At 56.3% G+C, this 14,225-nt stretch overlaps 1 protein-coding gene across 1 annotated transcript in view; it reads left to right on the forward strand.

Moving 5' to 3' along the window:
• SH2B2 (SH2B adaptor protein 2) overlaps positions 1–14,225 on the forward strand; it is a 27,657-nt gene continuing 13,432 nt past the window's right edge. The window contains exons 1-3 of the mRNA XM_040614138.1: positions 1–50; positions 1,017–1,148; positions 10,783–11,670. Of these exons, the coding sequence (XP_040470072.1) occupies positions 10,810–11,670 (861 nt within the window). The 5' untranslated portion in view covers positions 1–50; positions 1,017–1,148; positions 10,783–10,809. The remainder of the gene's footprint in view (positions 51–1,016; positions 1,149–10,782; positions 11,671–14,225) is intronic.

The following is a 14,225-nucleotide window of genomic DNA, read 5'->3' on the forward strand; positions in this document are numbered from 1 at the left end:
CGCCGGGAGCCGCGCCGGGAGCCGCGCCGGGAGCGCCGAGCCGCGGCCGGGTGAGCGCATCCCCCCGGCGCCGGGGGGCCCCCGTGCTTAGCGGCGGGGCGGGGGGAGGTCTCTTGTTTTCCTGGTTATTCCCTCCCCCCCCACCCCCTCCGTTTAGGAGCGGACCTCCCCCCCCCCCCCCCCCCTCCCCCCCCCCCCCCCCCCCCCCCCCCTCCTCCGGGCCCGGGGGAGGGTCCCCGCTTGCAGCGGGGAGCGCGGAGCCCCCGCCCTCCCCCCGCCCCGGGAGGGGGGGTGTCATCGCGGCGGAGCTGGGGGGGCTGCCCCGGGCCGCCCCCTCCCCTGGCCGCCGGGCCGGGGCTGTGCACGGGCGGGCCGGGGGCTGCCGCCGCGTCCCCCCCGCCTCCCTCCCCGGCTGGTTCCCTGCCCCTCCCGGGGAGCATCGCCGCTCCCCCGGCCGGCCCGAGCCCCGGGGGGCGGCGGGGGGCGGCGCTGGGGCCGGCCCGGCTCCGGGGGCAGATGCTGGCTGCCGGGGTGGATGCTCCGGCGGGGGCACGGGCAGCGCGCAGGACCCTGCCTGGATGCTCTTCCCCCCTTCCCCCCCCTTTATTTATTTTTATTTTTATTTTTATTATTGTTTGCTCGGGCTTTGCCGTGAGGGTTGCAGGCTGCCTGGGGGGCTTTGCGAGGGCTTCCCCCGCTGCCAGCCTGGCCCTGGCCGGGGCAGAGCAGCACCGTCCTGCCTGGTGCCTCAGAGTCCCACGGGGCTCTGGGGACACCCGTGGGGCAACTGCGGCTCCTGGCCTTCCCCCAGCCCTGCCGGGGCCGGCTTCCATCACGTGAAGGCCTTTGGAAAGCAGAGGGACTTTCTCCATGGCCCAGCAGGGCTTATTTCGAGCTTGTGCTGAGCGGCCAGTCAGGCTGAAGTGCGACAGAGCCGGAGCTCAGGGGTGGATGACAGTGTCTGCGGCCGGTTGCGCTCGCTCCAGGGCTTGACGGTGTCAAACTTTGCTTTCCAGGCCCCTCCGAGTTGGTCTGGTCCCTCGTTCTGGTGTAGAAATCCATCAGTTTCCCCAGAAGTTATGCACTTGACCTAGAAGAACCGCACTGCTGGCACCTCGGGAACCCTGTGAACTGGAACGGGAGAGGAGGTAAGACAGCTCTGCCTGCCCAGCACCCTGCCCAGGGTCCCTGGGGGGTCCTGCCACTCTTTCCTTGAGGGGATGGGGGAGGCTGAGGGTGCTGGGGTGGTTTAACCTGGAGAAAAGGAGGTTCAGGGGGGACCTTATGGCTCTACAACTACCTGGAAGGAGGTTGTAGTGAGGTGGGGGTTGGTCTCTTCTCCCAAGTAATAAGCTCATTCCCAAGATAGAACAAGAGGGAATGGCCTCCAATTGCAGCAGGAGGGGTTTAGACTGGATGTTAGGAAAAATGTCTTCACCGAAAGGGTTGTCAAGCACTGGAACAGGCTGCCCAGGGACGTGGTTGAGTCACCATCCTGGAAGGTGTTTAAAAGATGGGTAGATGTGGCGCTTATGGACATGGTTTAGTGGTCGGTTTGGCAGTGCTGGGTTAACAGTTGGACTGGATGATCTTAAAGGTCTTTTCCAACCTAAACAATTCTATGGTTACTCAAACCTCCCCGTCATGGGGATTTTGGGCTTGGTTTGTTGGGAGGGGTGTGGGGAAGGACTGTGGTTGCAATGCTGGGCATCTGGGGCTGCCCTTCTCAATAGGGACACCCAGGCTCCTCCGAGACGCTCAGCGCTGGGGCCCTTGGCCATCATGTTTGCACAGACAGGTGGTTGTGTGCTGCCAGATGTGCTTAGATGGGATCACGAGTGTTCTTGGACCTCCCCTCTTGCGTGTCTCAGCGTTGCTTCACAGTGTCTCTCCATTGCTGTAACACTGCAGTGCAGCCCAGGGTGGCCGTTGAATAACTTATTTCTAAAGAAAGTTGTGTAATTCTTGCAGAGGTGCTCCAGCCTGTTGACACACGTTTGAGAAGGGTGCGGGGTTTGCCTGCTGGTGTCAGGTGTTTCCCCAGCACAAGGTGACCATCCACCTTGTGCCATCGAGTGGGACAAGTCAGTCCTGGGGTCTGCAGGACGGAGCCCCCCCCCCATCCTGCTGAAGGGGAAGGCTTTGGGGTTCAAATTGCCTCCTTCCTTGTGTGCGAGCCCCTCAGCTGGCACAGGGGTGCTGTGGGTCCTTGACTGTGGGGTTACCCCTTCTGGCTGCTCCTCCTGACCGTCAGGTCTGTCCCCTCTTCTCCTGGACTGGTGTGAGCACACCTCATGCACCCTCATGGCTGGGTGATCTTGTCCAACCTCCACTTATCCTTCCTCCTTGGAGAGAAATCACCCATCTCTTCAAGATGAGGATGTTGCTGGCTAATGCCCTTCCTCTTCCTCCTCCTCCTCTTCTCCTTCTTCTTCCTGGGGCAGGCAGAGAAACCTGATGATGGTTGCACATCTGCTGGTCTTGCTGAATCAGGCTGGCTGGGATGCCCCGGGGCAGTGTTGCCTTCCCTGCTCTTCTCCAGCCCAAAGGCCAGCGGAGCCGCTCCTGGCATCGCTCCCCTCCTGGCGCACCCACGTGTTGGTGCCCTCGCTTGCCCTCGGCTGGTTTCCCGTCCCATGGATGCCAGCGAGGTGGTGGGATAAGGGTTGGAGACTTGTGCCAGGCTCGGCGCTCTGCTTCCTCGTGCGAGTGGAGAGTGGAGGCCGGCAGAGGGAAACTGGGAACCCTGCCACTGCGGGGAAGCGCCTGGTGTGCTCCCTGTCCCAGGCATTACAGGTTTGAATCCCAGCTGGCTCCATGGCAGCAGAGAGGAGGAGAGGTTATCCCTAAAGGGGAAACTGCATCCCAGGCCTGACTTTTGTTAAAGGGAAAACCCAGAAGGGCTTGGAGAATCTTCTGGCTGGGGAGCAGGGTCTGGGCTTGGAGCAAGGCTCGGCTGGCATCCTGCATCCATCACTGCCCTCAGATGTTTGCTGTGCTTTGGAGGGGGGAACAGTGTGCATCTCCACTCCAGGGTCCCACCGGGAAGGTGGGAGCAGGTTTGTGCCCTGCTACCCCACGTCCTGGCGGCGTTCAGCACACTACACCCTGGGGCAGGAGAGGGCTGGGATGGCAGTGCCCTGGCTGGGACCCCAGGGAAGGGGGGCTAGCAGAGAAGCTGGACACAGCCTGTAAATCCCTCCTGCGTGGTTGTGGCTGCCACACTGGGTACGAAGCGCTGCCGGCCCAGGAGCTCCCCTGCACCATGAAGGGATGTTTGAGGTTGAATCTCCAGCCAGGGATGGCATCCGTAACGGGGTGTTTTGGCATCATCTGGTTGAGGGGGGGAGGGCGGGGGGTTCAAAGCCCACTGGAATTTTTATGAGGTGTTTTGCTTAATACACCACTTAAGCAATTAGCAGTGATTGTCGCAGTCCTGGGTAAGGCGCTGGGTAGAATTGAATTTCTTAAGCTCAGATACCATTAGGCAGCAGTTTAATGCTGTTTGCAGGCGGGTATGAGACAGTGATGTGTATGGGGAATTAGATCTGCAAAATAATAAAAAAAAAAACATAAGAAAATTTCATACAGACCTATGTAACTTTATCCCATGTTTATTGTGTACCCTCCTGAAGGGGGGATCCCCAGCGGTGAGCCAGGGCAGAGGCACACAGCGACAGCTGTACCGCATCGGGATGCGCTTTGCTGGGCATCCTGCACTGCTGACCCACACAGCTCCATCCCCAAAACCACCCAAGGAGCCACTTCATGACAGAGCGATCTAAAGGGCAGAGTAATCTCTTTAGAAGAGTCTGCACTTGTTTTGGGATCTGCCATTGGGTTTCTGTTGCCAGGGTGTTCCTTTAAATCGCCTGAATTTCCGGTACATCCAAGGGTGGCCAGTGAGCAGCTAAATCTCCTGTAATTTGGCACATCTGAGTCTGGGAAGGGTCTGCCCGAGGTACCAGGTCAGTAGTTAATATATAACGTGTGTGCATGGCACGGTGCAGCCCGCGGCCGTGTGGCACCAGCAGCGGTCCAGCCTGGAGGTGGATGTGCAAATAGTTTTACAAGGGTGGGAAGCAGAGGAGGAGGAGGGTTTTGTTGTGGGCCAAGGGGCGGAAGGAAATCTCGGCTTAGCAAGGGAAATGTGAGATTGCTTGGTGGGGGACAGGGCTTCGGCTGCTCCTGGTGGGAGGCTCTGCTATTGTGGTGGTTAAAAATAGACTTTGGACTGGTTACTTTTCTGTGGAAGCTCGCCGGCCGGAGACAGGCAGGTGAGGTGATACCCAAGTGCCTGGGAAGGGACAACAGCCTCCCATCTCCTTTACCAAAAGCTCTATTTTTATTTTTTTATATATTTTTTTTTTCTAAAGAAATAGCATTTCTTTTGGGGCATTGAGGGGGGTATCTTTGCTTTATTTCCAGACACAGCACGCTGCCTCCAAGCCCCAGGCTGCATTTGTGATGCCCAGCTGTAGCGATGGTTTGCACAGCGTCACAACCCTGTGCCCTGGGGACCTCCTCCCTGTGGGTGAGGTTGGTACCCCTCGGGTCCCACGCCGGCGTAGCCGGATCAGCGGTGTGCTGAGTGGCTTGGGTGATGCTCCAGCCACGCACATGGGCTGGCAGCGTGGCTCCCTGCAAGCTGGATGGAGTTACTCAAGGAAGAGATTATCTAAGATCCAGTGGATCTTGTCTATTAACTTGTCTTTGTTTTCCAGCAGCTGTCAGCAGGGGAGGTAAAATATGCACTGGGGGTGATTTTCGAGGGGGAGGGAAACAACCCTGTGATATATAGGTGGTCAGAAGAGTGGGAAATGGAGAAAATCTCAGGTTTTGCTGGGGGAATGTCGTGGGCCTGAGCTCTGCCCAGCTGGATTTAGCAGACTGGCTGCACGTGGGAAAGAAGGGTGTCTCTGTCCCCGTGCCAGCACCCGGGGGTCCCGGCTGGGAGCGGGTCCCCTGGCACAGGGTGAGCAGTGCCACAGGCTGGGGTCTTGCTCAGCAAGTCGGTGGCAGGGCTGGAGCTGTGCTGGGGCTGCAGCCCCCCAAACCTGGTTTATTTGCAGGAGCATTTGTTCCTGCAGGATTGGCGTCGGGATGCAGAACTGGGGGATTGCATGCAGGGCTGTGGGGAGACTGGCCTATGTGCGAGAGGGGGTAAAAAGGGTCATGTCTTGCCAGTTTTCTCTTTTGAAGATGTCCCCCTTCAACACCTGTGCCCCAAAAGCCTGCCCTGGAAAATGGCCATCCCGTGCTGCTGGGTGCTTTTGGGGCCTCTGTTTTCAGAGCTGGTCTGGCTAACGGCACGGCGGGAGGAATCCCTCCAGCGGAAAAAAATCCAAGAAGCCTTCTCACTCCGGAGAAATGTTTTCTAGGCTGCAGGTGACAGGAGGACCCTGTAGTGCGTCTGGGCAGGGAGTCAAAGCGTGCATTTAATGGGGCATCGCTTCAAGGAAGGTGGTTTGACCATGAAATTTGAGGGCAAAATGCTGTTCAATTAATATTTTAGTGGGATGGACAGTAAATGAGAGAAACAAAGATTGTTTCCATTTCTATCAGATTCAAACAGCTGGTCCGATTTAAGATCTATAGGGTATAAATAGTACATGGAGCCACGAGGAAGGCAGAGAGCAGTCAACTTGTCCCACCCCAGGGCTGCGGTGGGGGTGCTAAGCAGGCCTGGAGGGATGTGTAATGGGTAGATAACTTTCACTTTTTTGCCTACGGCTTTCTCTTCCTTAGCTCAACTTCTGCGTGTGGTTAAAGCTCTGATGGGTCTTGAGGGCTGGGTTCCTTCCCAGAGGTGGCAAAGGAAGCCCCTAGGAGGAGGTCGCTTGGTCTTTGCATGCTTCAGGTGTCTGCTGTGGAAGGGGGTGGGGGGTGTCGGCATCCCGCATCCCGCATCCCTTTTGGGCTTGCACAGTGAGAGCAAAGACGATGTGCTTGCCTGCCTTCTGCCATCAGCTCTGAGCCCCCTGTGCTGCTCACTGCCCCGCTGTCCCCCAGGGCAGCCCCCATCCCCGTTTTCGCTATTTTCCTATCCGCCAGGGGCAGGCGGAGCCCTGGGGGCAGGCAGGCAAGTGCCAGGCTCCCTGGTGGGCTGCCAGAGGGGCTGCCCGCTTGCCAGGAGCGTCCTGCCTGCCAGGAGCGTCACCTCGCAGCCTGCTGCCGGGGGGGCGGGGAGGTGTCACCTTGCTCTTGGACCCGCTTGTGACTCGGGGATCTCCCCTGGCCCAGCACGCTTAGGTCAGGTGCTTTCTGGGGCAGCAGGTGCCTGGATTTCCTCACGCCGTTCCTGTGGGATCACCAGCCGGGGCTTAGAATGGCATCGATCTTGCTGGAAACCGAGCCGCCCGCTGGACTGGGGCAGCTGGGACCGAGCTGGGGACCACCTTCCCCACGAGCCAGGGCTTTGCTGCAGACCCCTCCGTGTGGGCTCTTCCTTCCTCTCCCACTTTTCCCTGGCCTGGCCCCAGGAACTCTCCCGTGCAGGCAGGGATGGAGGGATGCAGGCTTCAGGCAGGTTTTTTTTCCTGTTGAATTTTGGATTGCTTTGGCCCTGGCGGTGCTGCAGCGGGTGGAAGAGGAACATCTCTGTTAGGTTGTTTCCTTAAATAAAGCCCTCGGAGCCAGCGCTGGGCTGGCTGTTCTGGCTGTCCCATGACCAGTGTTGCGCGTTCGGGTTATTAACACCTCATTAGATGTTGGGTCCGCCTCGTGTCTCTGGTTCAACAAATCCCAGCAGCTTTGTCATTGCTCCCTGACTCCCGCTTCACCAGAATATTTTTTTTTATGGTGTCTTGCACTTCTGCTGACAGTTTAAATTTCATTTCTTCTTGAGGTCAGTAGCTTACTTCAACTTTCAGATCTTCCTACTCGTGTGTGCTGACATGCATCCCCAGTGCAGGGGCTGCATCCGTGCTCCTTACTGGAAGAGGCTGCCCTAACGTCACTGCCAGCAGCTGGCTCCCGCCTGCAACCTGGGTTTCCCCTTGGCTGATCCCCAGAAATCCTTCATTTTTTTCCTTCCTTTTTAAACCCTGGCTTGCTCTGTCAAGTGACGGCAGCGGCAGGGCACAGCTTTGCCCTGGGAGGTGTTTGGCAACTTGTGCAGGTGGGTTTGGAGCCCATCACCAGCCTGATGTCTTGGTTGCCACTTTGTGGCTTCCCTTTGATGACAAACCTCCTCATTTTATATATTTGTATGTCCATCTGCTCGTATAACCCGGGCCAGGGACTGGAGGCTGTGGCTCCTGCGCCAGCTCCAGAGTCGGCAGGCAGCACCTGCAGAAGGATCTGGCCCCTTCGGAAGGTGCCCGGGAGCATGCTGCAACCCTCGGTAAGCTGGGCTGGAAGCAGACAGCCCTTGCTTTCCAAAAACCAATTGCAGATTTGCTGCTTATTTTCATCTTGAGCTTATTTTCGTCTTCCCTTCCACCGCTCTGCTCAGGGATGCTGTCTGTGGCATGATAAGTTATTTCAAGAAGTGGGGCAGTGCTGTTGGTATGGAGGGGAGTAGAGGCACTGTGATTAAAGGTAGATCTACACAGATAATTGGGAGCCTGCTTCCCACAGAAATTGGGTGTGTGCATACGTGCCAGGGTGGGTGCCAGGGCTGCGGTGGCTCTGTGGTCCCGGGGGCTGCCCCCAGACAATCCACCTACTCCCAACCTCTGCTCATGGGTTCTGGCTGGGGGGCTTGTGGCCGCCCCACTCCAGGCAGGAGGGCTGGAGACACAGCGCAGAGGGTAGTAATCCCCGCCGCCGCCGCCTCAGACCTGCCAGATGTCTCTCCTTTAGCCTTCATTTTTATAAATTGGCCTCTTAAAGTCTGTCATCCCCATGCAGATGAAAGGAAGATGCTGTGATGCCTCTGTGCGCGCGTCTCCGAGCCAGAGCCTGGCTGCAGTGCCTGGATGGTGAGGCTTTTTGTTTGGGGCTTTATCTCTTTTTGAAGTGCCTTTTTTTTTTTTTTTTGTTTTTTGTTTGTCTTGTTTTGTTTCTTGATCTCTTAGAGCCCCATTGCATCTGGGCTTGCCATCCCTTTAGTTTTGGGCAGGCCCTGCTCCATGGCACCAATCCCTCCTGGAGACACGGAGGGGGAGAAGCATTCACCCCCCATCCATGGCGGGGGGACATCAGCAACACGCAGGGCAGAGCTGAGCTGCTGCCTTCTGGCAGATGCAATTAAAGCCACCGCAGTGGGGCTTTCTCTTTCCCCTCTAAGCCCCTTTCTGCTGTCTTCCCTTGGCACCCTTTCCCATCCCTTGCTCTTGCCGTGCCCGCTTGGATTGGCAGCAGCAGACCCCTTTTCATCTCCCTTTTCTCCCCGAGCCCAAATGTTCCTGGCCTGTGGCTTGGTGCCGGGCAGCTCCTGGGGTGGAGGTGCAGAGCTGGCGCTGTGAATTTTAAAGCTAAAGGGCAGTAACTGCTGCCACAAGCTGAGTCTTTAAATACTCTGCTTGGTGATGAATGGGTATGTAGGAATTGCATTTGTTGGGTGAGTAACAAACAGCTTTGCATTTTCTGTTGCTTTCCTACTGTCCTTGGGGAAATTTAGACGCTGCTTCTAAACTGCAGGGATGGGTTTTTTGCCCAGCTGGCTTGGATCCCTGCGAGCAGGACCACTGAGGTCTCGGGGAAAGCCCTGCCATGCTGGAGAGAGAGCCTCGCCAGGGATTTCTGCAGGGACCAGAGCTCTGCTGGGGGCTGGTGACAGCACTGTGGGATGAGGGGGGCCAGTGGAGGTCCCTGATGCGATGTATGTGCCCTGTCCAGGCTGCCTCCCTGGCACAGCCAGGGGTGCTGAGCAGTCTCCCTGTCTCAAAGATGGGAAGATGCCACATGTGGAAGGCAGAGATGCTGCTGAGGGGAAAGCTGTGTGGTCCTTATGAGACGGTGGAGAAGCTAAGCTCCCCCGTTTCTGGCTCTTGAGCAGCTCAGGGTTTCTCTTTCCATCAAGCACTGTTGTTGCTTGTGTGTGTTTCTCCCTGTGTGAGGGGTTTGAGAGCCACTTCCAGGGTGGAGGTGCCCCCGCGAGCTCGGATGTTTCATGCTGGTGGGTCTGGCAGTGGCTCGTCTCCATTGGGATGTGCTGGGGAAATGGCAGCTGGCTCCTGGCCACTGCTGCTGCTCTGGATCACAGCCTTCAGGGCTCGGTCCCACCGGGGTCTGCTGACCGACATGGCTGGGGTCTGGAGGACGAGGATCAGGTTAACCCAGTCCCCAGTGCCCGCCCCGATCCCGTGGCTTGTGCAGTTCATCCAAGCGGTAATTAATTATTGGCTATGTAAGCTGCTGGCGGGTTACTGCGCGTGATTTATTAGCAGGAGTAATCCCTCACCAGCAAGAGAGCTGCTCTGTGAATGGGGAACAGCAAAATCCAGGGGAACGGTCCCCAGGCATGGTCCCCACCTGGAGCGTGGCAGCCGCAGACCCCTTGGGCTCTGTATTTAAGCCAGCTGAGGTGGATTAGCCAAACTGCTGCCCTCGGGGAAGGGGGGGTGTCTGCACACACAGACTGAGTGTTTGGGGCCGTGGGCTGAGCCGTGCCCCAGTTGCTCACTGGACAAGGCTCACCATCACCAGCAGGCACAAGCAGTCTCGGCGCTGGGAGATGATTTTTGAGATGCGATCGCCACTCAGGTCTCCCCAGGGAGGTGGTTCATGCTGCCCAAAGCTAGGTAGAGGTTTGGGAAATGTTTTTTCCAATAAAACTAAAACATTTTTTGAAAAGAAACTTGAGCGTAAGCACAAAGCTGGAGATGTACACATGCTGCGAGTCCCCCGGCTGCTGGGAGAGGGACCAGTGTGGAGGATGGGCAGAGTGGCGCTTCTCCCATGGGTGTGCGGGTCTGGTCTTCACCTCCCTTCAGCTTCTGGTGGGCTCCTGGGTTTAGCTTCTGGCTTTTTTTTTCCCTTGTGCCCTACCTACTCGTGGGCCTGTGCTGAGGACCTGTCCCGGGATTGCCATCACACCTGGGTGCCCGATGCTCAGTGGGGAGGGCGAGCGGCAGGGGCTGAGCTCCCAGGCAGCTCGGCTTGGCCTGACAGTGACAGAGATGTGAACAGACAGGGAGGGCTCGGCCATGGCAGGGACACACAAGAGCAGTGCCCACCCCAGCTGAGATGTCACCTGGCTGAGGAGGGTCTGGGCTATAAAGCCTGGGAATGAGCAGCTCCGGCAGAGCCAGCCCAAGGAGCAAGATCTGTGTCTCTTCTAATGAGTCTCTTTAACAACAACAACAAAAAAAAAAAAACAAAAAACAATGTGGCAAAGGATCAGGGCAGAAATATGGATGGAGGAGGAGGAGAGGACCAGCTGCTGTGTGCTTCCCTATGTGCCCATGCTCCTCTGGGATGGAGGATGAGGGGAGGACCGCTGCTGGGATGCCCAGTGCTCCCTCGCCCACAGGAGAGCTGCTGCCATGCCCAGGCAGAACGCACAGGCGAAAGAAATCCTGGAGGCAAATCCCCCCGGGCTCCTCTGGTTGGGGACTCCTTAGCGGTTTTATGAGAAATCAATAATGCTTTTGCATGGTCATAATCGTAAAATAAGTACAATTTATGGCTGCTGCCGGGGCCAAGATTTTTTTTTCCCAGCGTACCAGGTGGAGAGGAAACGACACAAAACCCCTTTCCCACAGTGTTTTTTCTTTGCACTGGGGCTGTAAACCTGCTCCTACATCCTTGTGGGGGGCACAGCCACACAGGATGGGTTGCCTGTGTCCTTGTCCTTGTTCGTGCCCGTGCTGATGCTGTCCCCTTGCCCTGCAGCCCGCCGGCAGGTGGAATGGGGCAGCCATGAACGGCGATGCCCTGTGCCAGGAGCCCTCCTCCCCGCTCCCCGACTGGAGGGAGTTCTGCGAGCTGCACGCCCAGGCAGCCGCCGTTGACTTTGCCCAGAAGTTCTGCCAGTTCCTGAAGGAGAACCCACACTACGACACCCCCGGGGCAGAGACCTCCTTCTCCCACCATTTTGCTGCCAATTTCTTGGACATCTTCAGCCTGGAGGTCAGCCGGGTGTTCGTGTCGGACTCCCCCACCAAGTACAACATCGTGCCCTTCGTGGGGCTGCAGAACTGCCACGTCCCCTACGGGCGGGAGGTCACCCCAAGGAAGGAGGAGACATCCACTGAGTCCCTGGACAGCATGGACACCCCGTTGGGTGCTGGACGGTACCTGAGCCCGGCACAGCAGGTACAGGCACGCAAGGTGTCCTCCTACGGCCAGTCCCGCAGCTCAGAGGACGTCTCCATCCATGCTGCCACCAAGCCCAAGTTCAAGAAAGGCTTCTCCCTGAGGAACATGAGCTTGTGTGTGGTGGACGGTATGAAGGAGATGTGGCATCGTAAGTCCTCTCCAGAGCCGGGTGCTGAGGCTGCTCCGGGTGGCCGGAGAGGTGAGAGGGAGCCGTGGCCAGCTGGGGGCAAGGAGCCTGGCGACCCACGGGAGAAATGGACCCACAAGCTGCGCCTGTCCAAGGTGCCCTCCTCCAAGGTAGAGCTGGTGGACATCCAGAGGGAGGGGACGCTGCGCTACATGGTGGCCGATGACACAAACTGTGTGGGGAGCTCACAGTGGCAGAAGTGCCGCCTCCTGCTCCGGAAAGCGGTGAAAGTGGAAGGGGAGAGGTTCCTCCTCGAGTTTTACGTCCCTCCAAAGGTAAGTCCTGGCTTTTTTTCTGCTGTTGTTTTTCTGAGCAATTCAAGGAGCAGTTGGGCTTTGCTTGAGGTTTTTCTTATTTTTGCTGCTGAGCTGGGATGAAATCCATCTCTGGTCTGGAGGGGGGGTTGGTGCCGTGTGGCTGAGATGCAAATGGATGGGACAGTATGGTTAAAATCCATCCAAGGTACCAGCCCCAACTGCTGCTCTTCACCAGAGCTTAGCTCCCTCCTTCCCCACAGCCCCTGAGAGAGATGCTGAAGCTTCTGCTGGTCCTTTGGCCCACAAGTATCAGCAATCTTGGTTGAAAAGCTCATTCCTCCACCAAGACATGGAATGTCCAGGCTATCCAGAGGGTTTTTTCTCTTCCCAGTGTGCTGCAGACACGTGGCTGACTGGTGCAGCAGCAGTACGGCTGGGATTGCTGCCTGGGCTTTGTGCTTTAGACCTCAGAGGGTTGCTTGCTGGTTCACTTTCTGAAAGCAGGCTTGGGTTTGGTTTTTTTTATTATTTTTAATATAATTAATTTGGAATAATTTTGCACCTGCAAGCCCTGTCCCCTGCCAATGCAGCTTTTGGCGACGGGGGCAGAAGACACCAGTGATGCCCTCCAGGGCTGGAGCATCACTACCAAGGGTGGGGTTTGTAGCTCTCCTCCTAGACAGCCCCAGCTACGTACCCTTCTAGGCAGAGGAACAGTGCTGATTATCATTATTATTATTATTACCCACAATATTACTTTTCCTTGCCTGTATCTGTTCTTCTGCAACTTCAGCGAAAGCTTCAAAAGCAGGAGCTGGTTTTCATTGCGGCATGTCCTCAGCACGTCCTCCCTCCCCTTCTCACACTCATCCCCCTTCCTTGTGATGCAGGGAAGTGTTGTCCCTGTTTTCCTGGGGGAGAGCTGAGTGGTGGAGGGGTTTGATCAAGAAATTTGGATTATGAGACTTTCGGTACCCTTTTCACTGCAGGACCACCTTCACTCCTGGGCTGAGCAAAGGGATGTGTGGCACTGCCAAACCCTCACCTGTGCTAATGCCGTGGTCGTGCATCTCTCCGAAGAGCACAGGGCAAATAATAATCCGTTCCCTGGGGCTTTACTAGCTGTATGTGCTGGCAATGAAATCTCCGGTTATTTAAATACCTAGGGAAGAAAAATCTCATTTACTTTATCTTCTCCAAGATCTTCCCGCTTGTGTTTCAGTCCCTGGTAGCAAAGCTGGGCCAACGCAAACCCTCAGTTTTGTAGAGGGATGGATCCATACTTAGGGACAGCAGGATAGTTCATATTTTTAAACAGCATTTTCTATTTTTCTGAGGCCAAAATGAGCCTCGACACTGTTGGTGTTAGCCCGTGCCTCTCACCTAACAGTCGCATCTTTCCTGATAAAAATATAAAGTATGAGTTGAAACTCCAGCACCGCTCCGTGGAGAGCGGCTCGGCGCTGGTATGGATGGTGTGTGTCACTGGTAGCTGGCTTGGGGGGCTTCCTCGGCCCAGGGAGCGCTCAGGACCCGGCTGGAAGGAACACCGTGTCCGTGGCATGCTGCATGGAGGCTCCGGTGAACCCGGTGCATGCAGGCTGCACCAAAGGGGCAATAAACCCAGGTTAAAATGGAACAACTGCTGCTCTTAAAACATTTAAGAGAGTGCTCATGGAGGGATATTTTTTTAATTGTATCTTGATTTGCCTCTAAAAATCCATTTTGAAATTATTTTATGGCAACTTTTACGGACGTTGTCTGCTCTTCTGTTATAATCACACCCTGCTTTGGTTTACATTTTTCTCCCCTCATCTCATCTTGCTTTCCATCTGGCAAATGATTCAGCTGTAAAAGCGGCACCAGTCTGGCACAGCTGGAGGAAAACGGCATTTTGCTTCAGCAGCCCGCAGCTTTGTTTTCGCCTGGGCCCTACAAAAACTGTGGTCGTATCTGTAAAAGGGCAGAGCCTTCCTGGAGAAGACCCTTCTCTGGCTCACCTTCTTTCCTTCTGAAGCAGCTGCCTCCTCCTTTCTGACCTTCCCCTGTGCAAACACCAAGATGGAAAAATTCCCCAGGGCAGGGCTAAGATGCGCCTGGAGGCAGTGCTGGGGCCTGGAGTTGAACCATCCTGGAGGGAAAAAAGCAGTTCTGTTCTGTCTTGGCTCTATTATATATTTTTTTTCCAAAATGGGAACTGAACCGATTATTGGTAACCTGCAGCCCAGTACTCATCACCACCCCATGCACTCCAGGCACACGGTGACTAAAACGCATCTCTGCTTCCCACAGCTGTGATGCTCCGAATCCTGGAGCCCTGGAGGGGACCAGCTCTGGCAAGCAGCTCCGCAGGCTCCTTTGGGGGGATTTGTCGCAATTAAAACAAGTATCTCGGGAATTTGTTGCTCAGCAGAGATTTTGAGTGGGAGGCACCGGGTCCTGCTCCCCCATCAAGGCTCTGGCGGTGCCAGGGGCCCCGGGAGAAATTCGTTTTTCTTTATTTTAATGTAATTAAAATTCCCTGCATGGCTAAGGCGGCTGTGTTGTAGCTTCTTGGTTGAAAAGCTGCTCCT

The sequence above is a fragment of the Falco naumanni genome, chromosome 1 (genome assembly GCF_017639655.2).
Source record: "Falco naumanni isolate bFalNau1 chromosome 1, bFalNau1.pat, whole genome shotgun sequence".
Classification (NCBI taxonomy): Eukaryota; Metazoa; Chordata; class Aves; order Falconiformes; family Falconidae; genus Falco; species Falco naumanni.